This window comes from Trypanosoma brucei, chromosome 6 (genome assembly GCF_000002445.2).
Source record: "Trypanosoma brucei brucei TREU927 chromosome 6, complete sequence".
Taxonomy (NCBI): Eukaryota; Euglenozoa; class Kinetoplastea; order Trypanosomatida; family Trypanosomatidae; genus Trypanosoma; species Trypanosoma brucei.
In genome coordinates, this window is record NC_007279.1 from 838,873 (window position 1) to 851,105 (window position 12,233).

The 12,233-nt window shown below is 44.2% G+C and overlaps 5 protein-coding genes across 5 annotated transcripts, besides 6 other annotated features; all 5 read left to right on the top strand.

The window, feature by feature from the left end:
• Positions 1-12,233: part of a sequence feature (sequence corresponds to BAC RPCI93-5F5) that runs on past both edges of the window.
• Positions 214-235: a microsatellite.
• On the top strand, positions 310-2,952 carry Tb927.6.2800 (hypothetical protein, conserved; the record flags this gene model as incomplete). The annotated part of the gene is made up of 1 exon (XM_840308.1): positions 310-2,952. The coding sequence occupies one exon, from the start codon at positions 310-312 to the stop codon at positions 2,950-2,952; it is 2,643 nt and encodes an 880-aa protein (XP_845401.1).
• Tb927.6.2810 (ABC transporter, putative) lies at positions 3,618-5,192 on the top strand (the record flags this gene model as incomplete). The annotated part of the gene is made up of 1 exon (XM_840309.1): positions 3,618-5,192. One exon carries the CDS (start codon positions 3,618-3,620, stop codon positions 5,190-5,192), a length of 1,575 nt encoding a protein of 524 aa, XP_845402.1.
• Tb927.6.2820 (hypothetical protein, conserved) lies at positions 5,621-6,385 on the top strand (the record flags this gene model as incomplete). Its single annotated transcript, XM_840310.1, has 1 exon — positions 5,621-6,385. One exon carries the CDS (start codon positions 5,621-5,623, stop codon positions 6,383-6,385), a length of 765 nt encoding a protein of 254 aa, XP_845403.1.
• Positions 6,907-6,949: a microsatellite.
• Positions 7,308-7,380: a sequence feature (T-rich).
• On the top strand, positions 7,466-8,812 carry Tb927.6.2830 (GTPase activating protein, conserved; the record flags this gene model as incomplete). Its single annotated transcript, XM_840311.1, has 1 exon — positions 7,466-8,812. One exon carries the CDS (start codon positions 7,466-7,468, stop codon positions 8,810-8,812), a length of 1,347 nt encoding a protein of 448 aa, XP_845404.1.
• Positions 9,081-9,204: a sequence feature (T-rich).
• Positions 10,226-10,278: a sequence feature (AT_rich).
• Tb927.6.2840 (hypothetical protein, conserved) lies at positions 10,352-11,788 on the top strand (the record flags this gene model as incomplete). The annotated part of the gene is made up of 1 exon (XM_840312.1): positions 10,352-11,788. One exon carries the CDS (start codon positions 10,352-10,354, stop codon positions 11,786-11,788), a length of 1,437 nt encoding a protein of 478 aa, XP_845405.1.

The following is a 12,233-nucleotide window of genomic DNA, read 5'->3' on the forward strand; positions in this document are numbered from 1 at the left end:
TCGTCACTTTTCCACAGGGGGAAGTGCTATAAAACTTGATGTTTCGATAACATCTTTCGAATGGTTTTATTCCTCTAATTTTTTAAATGTTTTTTTTTACATATGTTCTCTCCTTTCCTTTCTTTGTTATTTTTCTCTTTTCTTCTCGTTGTTGCTTTTACTACTCAAGTTCTCTGGTATACTATTTTTGTTGCCGAGTAAAAATATCATTTGATATATATATATATATATATATTGGGAAGTGAAAAGCTTTATCTGGCCAAGTTGTTGAGAATATTTCACTACGGGAGGGGATAGAATTTAAACCGTATGTCAGCCCGAAACAAAATGGGACTTGAGCAGGCCGGAAGTGCCGTGCCGAGTTCCACATCAGGGTATGTTTCCACCAGCCGACATTCAAAAACTTCGGAAAGTCGCAGATCCGGTGACCGGCAAGTAGTGCGTGGAATGGATTCCGTACGTTCGTTTTTTTCCAGAAACTGTAAACCAGCGGAGGTGAACAAACCGTCGAGTTGCCGGAGAAGGGCGTTGCAGACGTCACTCCCGGTGGAAGGGGGTAACACTACACGAGGGGAAATAGTTGCGAAGTCATTAGACTCTTGGATTACGAAGAGACCAGCGAGCGCTTCCGCATCGCATGAAGTACCAGCGAAGGTTCCCGATAAGAGAAGATTTATACGGCTGTCGCAGTCGTCGCTTTCCTCCATCATGACTGATCAAAGTTTAGTCACGCAACCACTTCTCGATACACCAGAAGGGTATGATCACACTGCAGGGTTAAGGGTGGAAAGTGAATCGGGGGATTTGGTGTCGGCGTGTACTCAACGTCCGGTTAAAAACAGTCACTGTGTTTCCCCTTCCCTTCGCTGTTCCAACGTCGGGGAACCCCATTTATCCATCTCGAAACAACTGACAGATGACAAATGCCGTATCGGTAAGCACAATGGATCAACAAAATATATGAATAATGTCGTTTCGTCTTTGCCCATCTCCATTTATTCCTCACCGGAAACATTCAGTTGCAGTAACGAAGCCACTCAGCAATCGAATGGGAAGGAGGGAAAAGTGAAGGCGGAGAAGAGGCCTCGGCCGCAAATGTCACCGGGGCAACACACATCAATGTGCAGTGCGGATCAAAACCAGATGGCGGTGTCGAACGATAGGGAAATGGATGAGCGAGAGCGATTAGGAACTGAGCCTTCTAACAAACTAGAGCTGCCTCGGGGAGTGCTGGGAATCGAAGGAATTTTGTCGTTTGAAGAGAATCCGGCACTTGCAAGGGCTGATTTTAATGTTGGCTTGCGTGTGTTGGTGCAGCGGGAAGGAGAGTGGCTTTTTGCCACTGTCGTGTCGCGGGAGGAAAATGGTTACGTGGATGTTTGTCTGGAGGGTAACGGAACCACGATTCGGTCGACAACGAGTAACCTCCGAGTAGATGAAGCGAAAACTGGCAGCAGTACAGAAAGGAAGATAAGCAGCGGGAAAGACGAGAAGTGTGCTCCGTTAGTGTCGTCTCCGAAACAAACCAATTTGGAAGTGATTGGGATGAGCGAGGCGACTTCTCCCAACCTGACAGCACCGGAAAAGACACAAACAGGGCCTTGTGAAGAAGTAAGTAGTAAGCGGGTACATCCCTCGGTAATTTTGATGTATGTTTCTCCCACGGTAGGAGAACGTCTAGGTAAAGATGCGCTACATGTGCTACGAAATTTAACGAAATCGGGGACAACACTTGTGGATTCACCCCAAAAGCTGCAGGGAGCATCGCAAAGGATAATGTCAGCAAAAGAACAATATGGAGTTCCACAGCAGTGCGGAAAACATTTGTGGGGTATTTGCTTCGTTCTTGTTTCTGGTACCGCCGAGCATTATGCAAGGGAGGTTAGAATTATTGATGAGGCGCATGCTGTTGGTATATCTGCAGTATCTCTAAAGTGGTTGGAGCGATTACACAATGAAGGTTCGTGGAATGCATCTAGTGTGTCGCTGCCGTATCCGGAGGAGTTGATGGATCAGAATGACGGAGGCGTCTTTCGATGTTCGCTACTGCGTGAGGCTGAGCGAACTCTGCGTCAACATTTGGTGTACATCCCCATAGCTGACCCCGATATAGAAAATCTCATAGAGCTTAGTGGTGGAAAGGTGACGAGAACACTTCCGCCGAATAAGCAGAACTGTCCAGGGCCTTCAGATCCTCACTGGATATATGTCAAAGACGGGAATCAAAATCCACTTCGTACAAGTCATCCAAGCATCAAAACACTTAGTCTCGAAAGGTTACGAAAGCGCATACACAGTTATTTCGCGACTCTTCCATCATCGTTCAGTGGCCAGGATGATTGTACGTGCTTCGACGTTAAGGCTGATGGTACGCTGGTGGATAAGTGCCTGAAGACGCAAGATGATGAAAATACCGCGTCTGATGGCGAAACAGCAGCGACAAAAATGGGCGGGGAGGAGCATGATTTCACATTATTTGCTCGACCGTGCGACTACCCGACCCGCGAAGAGCCTAAGATATTACCAGGAGAAGACTATTACTTTCGTCTTCCACGTGGGGACGACCGGGAGGGCCAAATAAATCAAGCGTTCCCCGTGGCAATGGGTCGCGTTTTGAATGTTAACGGATCCAGTGCCCATGGTCGCACAGTGACCATGCAGCTTTACCGCATTACCCGTGTGTACCATGTGCAAGACCCACAAACGGGAAGTATCACCAGCCGTCAGTGTGTCTGCTTGGGACCCGAAACCGTGAGCGTCATGGAGTCTGATCTCATATTCGACACAGGTCCCTTTGTTTTCCCCCTGGAAGCCATGCAACACCTTTACATTTTGGAACAGCAGCAGGACTGCCGCGATGGGGCGTCCGCCGGGCCACCTGCATCTCCTTGGAACTCGCAGTTTTCAACGATGGCACCGCGTCCCACTCAGTTCCGCCACCGATATTCATAACTGAGTGCACCTCATGGATCCTTTGTCACTTCTTTCACGTGGGAGACGCCGCACCAAGGTACGAATCTATTACGGCTTTTTTGCTTTGAGGTACCGCGGGGATTTTAAGGGCCAGGGGCAATGCGCTACTTGTAGTTGATGCAGTAGGCTATGCCACATGGAGATGGTATGGTTGTGAATTTGAGGACTGTTGCTATTGACACCGTTTAACTTCTGTATTATCGGTTGATTCGGTGTTTTTTTCTGTTTTTATTTTTATTATTGTTTAATAATCACTTTGTATTATGGTCCAGTACCCAGTCAATGGGGGGCAGTGATATAGTAAATTTGTTAACAAACGGTACTCCTAGTCCGACAAGTTAGTGATTTTTTTTGCTTTTTATAACCCTCTTCTTTATGATCCCTTGGATCCCTTCTTATTTTCAGTGAGCTTAACATGCTTGCTTTTTTGGGTTTATTTATGCAGCCGTAGCTCCTGACGTGTGGACAAGTTTATTTTCGCACTGTGGGTGATCGAGTTAAGTTGCCTGCTTACCTCTATTTGTGTGCCAGTCCTTTGTCTCAAACAAATGTACGCAGTAATCTAAGAAGTGTCGGTTTCCCCTCTCCTTTTTTTTTTTTGGAACCAAGTGTACTGTTCCGCCTCTTGGCATTGATACTTTTAGATGGCACTGTCATTTACCGATCCGCTAGTAGAACTACAGTCCGTTTCATTCCAATATCCACCACATAATCTCACAGCGATACAAGGGGTCGTGGCCCAAGGAAGGATTTATGATATAACTTTTCAACTTAATAGCGGCGATCGGGTACTGGTAGTTGGACACAATGGAAGTGGGAAATCAACACTTCTTTCTGTTGTCGGTGGACGTCGTAAGGCAGCACAAGGTAAGATTACGGTTCTTGGTACTGATGCATTTGAAGACACAAGAGTTCAACAACATGTCTCTCTTATCGCGGACCCATGGCCGCCAGAAGCTTTTTTTGGCACAACTGTCGACAAACTGGCTTCTCCTGCCCAGCAACAGGAGCGCAAGGAACGCATTGCCAGAATTCTACACCTTTCGTTGCAACGGTCTGTAGAGCATATGAGTACTGGGGAAAAGCGTCGGGTACAAATTCTACACGGCATGCTTGGGAAGAGTGCGGTGTATTTGCTTGATGAATGTAGCACTGATGTCGATGTCGCGGAGAGGAAAGCGGTGCTTGATCTGATACAAGCGGAGTGTATTGCAGAAAGCAGCTGCTGCATGTATGCCACTCATATCTTTGATGGTGTTGGTGATTGGGCGACGCATATTATGCTTATGCGTAACGGCACCATCGTTGAATTCAAGAAAATATCTGAGGTCACAGAACCACTAGAGTCTTTCACGTATAAATTTTTATCGAGGTCGCATGGAAAGTCGCTGAGTTTAACATCGCTTCCAGGTGTCGAAGGCGAAACGAACGGAGCGAGCAATATGGCCAAGGCGGAAGAAGCCAAGGTCTATAACTCTGCTGCTTCGATTGAGACAAAAGAAGCCGTTATTGTTTGTGAGGGTCTTAAGTTCAGGGATTTGTTTGATGGCCTTTCATTTAAAGTCTACCGCGGGGAGCGAATGTTGTTGTGTGGTTGCAATGGTGTTGGCAAAAGCACACTGCTCAATATGATGGGTGGTTCACAGTACTTTAACAATACCGATGGGGCACTTCGAATCCTCGGTAAGGTCTGCTTTGAGGATATGTCACTAAATGCTTCCATCGCATTAGCTGGAAACTGGTGGGCATCTGCTCCCCCATGTGAAGTTTATGTGCGAGAAATGGTTGACCTTAATACGCCGCGTGCAAAGCATCTGTGCGAGCTGCTTGCTGTCAATTTAAATTGGGACGTGCGTTACCTTTCTGCTGGTGAGCTAAAACGGGTGCAGTTGCTTCTTCGCCTCCAGGAAGAGCGACCCATCGTTCTGCTTGATGAAGCAACATCCAACCTTGACCTCGATATGCGCCACGCCCTGCTGTCATTTCTGTACAGTGAAAGTGTCAATCGCGGCGTTACAGTAATTTATGTTACGCACATCTTCGGTGGGCTTCAGGAATGGCCAACAGTTGTTATGATGTTGGACCGCAGTCGCCGTGGACTACATGCCACATGGGGAAGGAGCGGCGGTAACGTCGATAAATGTGGCGTCAGTATGGACCGCATTGTAGAGGAACTTATAATGCTGAAATCAAAAGAGCACGTGAACGTAATCGTGTGATGACAGTAGCGTAACAACAGGAAGTAACATAATCCCTCACATGTGGTTACCGCTCACTATGTTTGTGAGTTCTTTTTTACATTTCTTTAACGACATCATCTTTTCGGTTACCGACCGCGGTTTTGTTCTTCTTACATTTCCTATGTTAATGTGACTGTGCTCGAACACTTTCGATGTGGCTTTATCATAAAATAACTATCTCTTTCTTTTTTTTTTTTGCGTGGTATCACGACTTAGATTAATATTTCCTTATTGCCTACCTTCTTCATCTTATGGAGTTGTTTAATGCCATAGTGGTTCGCTGTCGTACCACATAAGATTTGACCCCCTTTCTTTTTTCCTTTGTGCTTGCTGTTCAAAAAGGACCTTAGGCTGCAGATATAAACTCAGAGATTATTTATATATTTTGTGATTCTGAGCAACTGCGAATGACTCACAGGACGGCGGAAACGGGAGGCAAATCCAAACATCCACTGAGATCTTCAAATGGTGGTTACCTCTGTTCGCCCTTCACTTTGCAGCCTGCGTTTGAGACCATGGCAGAGAAGTACACGGTACGCGATGGAAAAGGCAGCAGCGGCCGCCTCAATTCCGCGAGGGAGGTTGATGATGATGGTGGGCCTGGTCGCCCATGGATGCGTGCGGGAGTAGGCGCCAAAACAATGAGTGCAAAGGAGCGCCGCCAACAGCAGCAGGAGGCGGAGCGTATTTATGGTCCCAGCTCTTATATCGCTGATGGAGAGGATGAACTTCTTAACTCTTCAGGTAAAACAAGTAGTGCACCTGTGTTTGCTATAAGCTCGTGGGAGAAGGCTGCGTTGCAGAGTGTTATTCCGCGAGGAATGCGGCAGAGAAATGGTAAACAAGGAGAGAGAAATAATAGCGATTCGGCTGTCCTAACAAAAGAAGTTGAAGAAGATGAGAGAGTCCTAAAGGGAGCAGAGCAACAGTCTTCATTGATAGTTGAAAAGAAGAGAAGAAGCGACGAGAAGGATATTTTACCGGCGAGGGTTCGCCGTCGTAAAGAGTCAGCTGGAAGTGAGTGTCACGACGGTTGCAACGGGAGCTCAGCAAATGTTTTGGCTCTGCAGGCGAAGAAGCCAATAAATAAACTCCAAATGCTAGATCAGATGCGAGATGCCGCTCTATTTGGAAAGAAAAAGAAGGGCCTTCTAACTGGGCAGTTAGCATGAGGACCTTTTGGTTACGCTAAAACCTTTGTCTTCCTAATTAATTGTATTTCTCCTTTTACTTGTACTTGTTCCCACCATGTGGATTACTTTAGCGGAATTTTTTTCCCTACCTCTGTTCCTATTCTTTTTTTATTTTTTATATAGTGAGTAGTAACGGTTGAATGTGCGGAGGAAAGAAGCTCTTTTCAATAATTAAATGATAAGGTTGAGCGCACATATAGCATAGTTTTGTGTTTATACGAGTTTACGCATGCAAAATTGTTTAATGTTATTCCGTGTTTATATTTTCTGTTTCGGGAAGACTGTTAATATCGTTGGAAGATACTGCCATCGGAAGTACTGAATTATCAAAGGTGCGCAACGGCTTAGGTAAACAGTACTTACTCTGACTGAAAGATACATGCTTTTACTGTTGAGAAGGGGAGGCATATCAACTTTTCATTTATGTCGCGTTGTGTACGGTGGGAGCAGGTAGGAAAGTAAGAATTGAGAACAGTTGTGTATAAGTGTGTCTGTGTGTGTATAAATAAATAAATAAATATATATATATATATATATATTTATGTGTTACGTGTCTGCATGGAAAAGTTGAAGTTTCGGGAGAGATGCAAGTGGTGTGCACCAGAGTAACTAATGGTGCTGCATTGGGATGCCGGTGGAAAAGGGATGTTTCGTTTGCGGAGCCGGTGTGGCGGTGTTGAAAAATGACACGGTAAGTATCGTTTTTTTTCCCCCCCTCAGTAAATATCATGATTGGTCGAACCTTAATGCGATGGTTGGAGGTGCTTATCTATTACGTGAAGTTGCTGTTGGACAACCAGTTCTGTTGAACCTCCTTTTATTTGTATTTTCCCAAAGTACCTTCCCGGTTCATTGCGATTGTTTATGGTGTACTTGAACTACTATTCCCCATTAACTACCATTTTTTTTATTTCTCCATTTTTCTTTTTTTTTTTTTTAACTGGTGCTTACTTTTTTTTTCTTTTTTTTTTCTTAACACCAACGTTACGTACTCATACGCCCACAAAAATTTTATTATTCATTTTCCGCACTATCAAGTCGTGGAATCAGTTACTGTAGATGCTCCAACGCGGTTTGGAAGCGGTGCTGCGCCAGTTTACAGCTGCTGATGAACGAGGTGCAGACAACACAAAGAACAAAGTGAGTGTTGAATGTTTGCAGGCACGCAGCAGTGAGGTTCGTAACTGTGAGAGTACAACAGATACAGCAGAAAAGAAGTCAAAGGCGCATCACGAGGAGGAATCCAGATATGACGAGGAATTCGTGCGAGATATATTGTCACGTGACCCCGTCCCCATCGATGAACTGCGCGGTTTAAGTCGAAGTGGTTGTCCCGCTGGTTTTCGTTACGAGGTGTGGTGTTACTTGACTGGGCACCTTCAACCATCGAGCCTGAACCGTGCTGCAGTTCTTACGCGTAAGCGACAGGAATATGTGGGATACATGCAAAGCAGTTACGGGTCTACTGACTGGGATGCTGCTTTTGCAGCAGTGGGAGATTCGGTAGGTAATGCGCCTGGCGGGGAATCTGGCAGTGGTGGTTCATCTCTCTGGCCTTCCTTTCGCAGTGGGGCTTCCGGTTTCGGTTCTTCTTCCTTGAACACTCCCAGTGACTCGGAGCTTTCAATATTGAAACAAATTCGAAAGGATATTCCGCGTATGGCAGCTGGTTTGGCATTTCTTAGCAACAGGCGAGTAATGTTGTCTGTGGAACGCTGCTTGTACATATGGGCACTACGTCATCCCGCCTGCGGTTATGTGCAAGGAATGGATGATTTTACAATTCCGTTTATTAGTGTTGTACTGGCAAATAGGGTTTGTAGGACAAAGACAGTGGCAGATCTCTACACACTTGATCCCGAGGAGGTGGGTGCGCTACTTTCTGTGGAGGTGATTAGTGACGAGGAATGGGTGAGTACCATTGAAGCGGATACATATTGGATGGTTTCCTACTTCCTAAGCGCTATTCAAGAGAACTATACGTACGACCAGCGCGGTTTGCATAGCATGGTGGAGAAACTGGAAGCTGTTGTTCGAGCAGTAAATGTGAAACTTTATAACCACCTCAGGAATGATCTGCAAATTGACTTTAAGCAGTTTTCATTTAGGTGGATGAATTGCCTACTTTTGCGTGAGCTTAATGCTACACAAGTACTACGCTTGTGGGATGCATATCTCGCTGATGAGGAAAAGGATTGGTGCACCACTCATGTTTACACATGCGCCGCATTTCTGCAATGGTGGTCAGCTGCGCTTCTACAGGAAAATGATTATTGCGTTGCAATAAAGTTTTTGCAAAATCTTCCTTCCAATGAACTGAGTGACCGCGATATCAGCGCAATTGTTTCGCAGGGAATAGTCATGCAAAAATTGTACAATAGCGCCCTTGCACATCTCGCGCAGTAGCAAATGAGTTGATTGTTTTAAAAATAAAAATAAAACAAAGCGAGGGATTTGAAAAGAGGAATGCTGAATTTACGGCTCATGATGAAATGAAATGAAACTGGGTGATTGAGTGTAAAATGGCGAAAGTTAAGGGGGGACGAGGAGAATTTATATAGTGTTGTAACCTTTTCAATGCAATGCATTCAAGTAAGATGTTGGGTTTCCAACGACTACGACGATGCGAAAGCCAGTAGATGGGGTGCATGAAATAGAAAAATTAATGAACCAACTTTTTGTTTCTATTTTCCTCTCCTCTCCTCTCTTGTTTCTTTTTTTTTTTGCTCTGCTGTTACCCTTATTTGAGGTATTTTCTTTTGATATCTTTTTGATTTTCCTTTCGTCCCTTTAATTTTATCCAGTTATTCCGAACTTGCGCATCGTTTTGCTTCATTTCACTTAACCGTACTTTTTTCATCTACTTTTGTGGATGCATTTCTTTTTTTTGTTATTGTTGCAGTTCCACCACATCCCCGTCTCCCATTTCATCTATGTTTTTTTTCCATTTTTTTTTCTACCTTTTAACCCCGTCTGGTATTACACTCCAGATGCTACTATGCTCGATTGGTCATTATGATATATTGGCCCTTGTTGTTGCTACAGTTGCCGTTGTTTCTGTTTTTATTCATTGTGACCGGCAGCATCATCGAGTTTATGAAATGCAAATGTATCTTATGTGCTTTTACTCTTTGTTTGTTAGCGGTTCAGGTGCTTGTTCAAATACAAAAAAAATAAATAAGGAAAAATATATCTTTTATTCTATCAAGGGAAATTTGTCGTTCTCTTGAAGGTGTTTACGTCTGTTGCTCACATAAAAAGTTTTATGACTTGCTGTCGGATGGTGAAGGTCTTTGATTCAGTGGTCCTGTCGTGTGTTTTTTTTTTTTGCTTATCGTTGTTGCAACTGCTTATTCGTACTTTGTGGCGGTCAACGCGGTAAGGCGATCTGAAACCTCTTCAAAAGAAAAGGTAAAAGAAGGGGAAGATGTTAAGGGAAAGGGGGAAAGTTTTCCGCACGCACGTTTGTGATGTAATGTTTCATTTATTAATTTTTCTTTGTTATATATTTCCTCCTCTCTTTCTTTTTACTTCTTTGTGTTGGCACGACAGTGTGAGGATGATAATAACACCATTAGAGTTAACAATAATACGACTTTTGGGGTGCCTCTCCGATGTGTGTAATAATATTCATTCTTCATAATGTGCGTCAAATATGCTTTAGTGATATGTTGCTTTTCTATTTATACTTTTATTTCTCTTTACAATTGGACATAGACACAATAATATTACCGAATTCCGTTACATTCCACAGTATAAGTGGTGACGGGGAGAGGTGGTGCAGTTGTGCTACACTTCGCTTGAGTGGATCTTTAAGAGTAATATAGTAATAATAAGTAATAAAGTAATTTAATTTTTTTTTAAAATAAAAACAAAGGATAGGGAAAGAGTGACAGGAAATTTTTTGTGAAATTCACAGTTTAGGTACCGAAGGGGGAGGAAGGGATGGTCAAACTTGACGTCTCACTCCTTCGCTTTCTTGAAAATGAGGATTTTCGAGTGCTTACGGCGCTTGAAATGACTATGCGAAATCATGATGTGGCTCCTACTGCACTCATTGAGCGAATTGCGCAACTTCCACACGGCGGGTGCCGCAAACGACTACAGAACCTTCTTAAACACAAAATGATTCACCACGAAAACACCATGTATGACGGGTTTGCCATGAAGTACACCGCATACGATTATTTGGCGCTTAGCACGTTGAGCAAACGTGGCACTGTTGCGGGTGTAGGCCACCGCATTGGTTGTGGGAAGGAATCTGATATTATCCTCGTTCAAGACGAAGCGGGTCGTGAGTGTGTGCTGAAGCTTCAACGCCTCGGCCGCTGTAGTTTTCGTACTGTCAGTCGTAACCGCGATTATAAAAATGGACGGCGTCGGCATGGTGAGAGTTGGTTTTATCTTTCACGTCTGGCGGCAGAGAAGGAGTATGCATTCATGCGAACTCTTTATGACGAAGGTTTCCCAGTGCCTAAACCAATTGATCAAAACAGACATGCTCTGCTAATGGAGTTAGTGGGCGGAACGACCCTTAACAACATTAACGTTTTGGGTGATGCCGAGTTGGTATATCGTCGTTGTCTTGATCTGATGGTAAAACTTGCTGAGCATGGCCTTATCCATGGTGATTTTAACGAGTTTAACCTTATGGTAACCGAAGAATTACGAGTGATTGTTATAGACTTTCCGCAGATGGTGTCGACCAATCATCCCAACGCTAGTGATTTGTTTGATCGGGACGTTCATAATCTTGCCAATTTTTTTCATCGTCGTTTTAAAGTAAAAACGTTGTTTTACCCGACGCTTGAGAACGACGTTATTCGTAAAGGAGATTTGGATCGTGTGGTGTTTGCAAGCGGATGCTTCAGCAGGAAACAGCAAAGTGAACTCGAACGACTACTGGAGGCCCAACAGGTAATTGAAGCCGATGAAACCGAGAGTGAAAGCGGTGGCGAAGAGGACAATACAGAGGAGAAACGCGTAAAAGAACCGGTGGAAGTGGAAGGAAATGATTCTGCTGAAAGGGATGCAGGTGCAAAAATTTCTTATGCAGACCTCGAAGTTGTATGTGATGAGGCAAAAACAGGAGAGGATGATAGTGAAGTAGGGGATGAAGAATCCGATAGCGATGCGCGCTCCATTGACAGTGCAATAAATGTGGCTGCTCAACAGCGTAGGCAGCAGCACTTGAATCCGAACTACCTCCCAGATGGTACTCTTAATGAATCGCACGTACGGTCGGAAGTTAGACGTCGCATTCGTCGAAAAGATAATCAACAGTTCGACAAGGGTCTCCACCGTAACGTGCAGAAAGGACGTCAAAAGCAGAAAATACGTAGGAAACTGAAGCATGCGGAAAATGAAGGACTCTTTGACTAATATTTGTTAGGGGATGGAAGGCATTTTTGTTTTTGGTTCCGTTAGGGAACCAACTATTTGTTCCCTTTTCCTCATCCCTTTTTTTTGTCTTCTGTCGACGCTGAGTCATACGCACACCCCACTGGAACTCAAAACGGTTAAAAGGTAAAATTAAACAGAAGTACGGTTGAACCTCTGGCACGCAGAGGAGAAAGGTGTGAGCAAGTATGTGATAGTACAAAGGAGTGTGCGGATGAAGGGGAATGTAAGTAAATAATTTAATTTATTTACGGACCTGTATTATGGGTATTTCCGTAACTTGTGGTAGTAACGAAGAAAGTTAACATCATTTTACCTATTGCTTCACATCACTTCACACCTGAATTAAAAAAACTGCTTGTATTTAGGAGTGTGGGTGCTCTTTCTACACATTCCTAATACTTCCCACTTTCTCAGACTGTTCCAC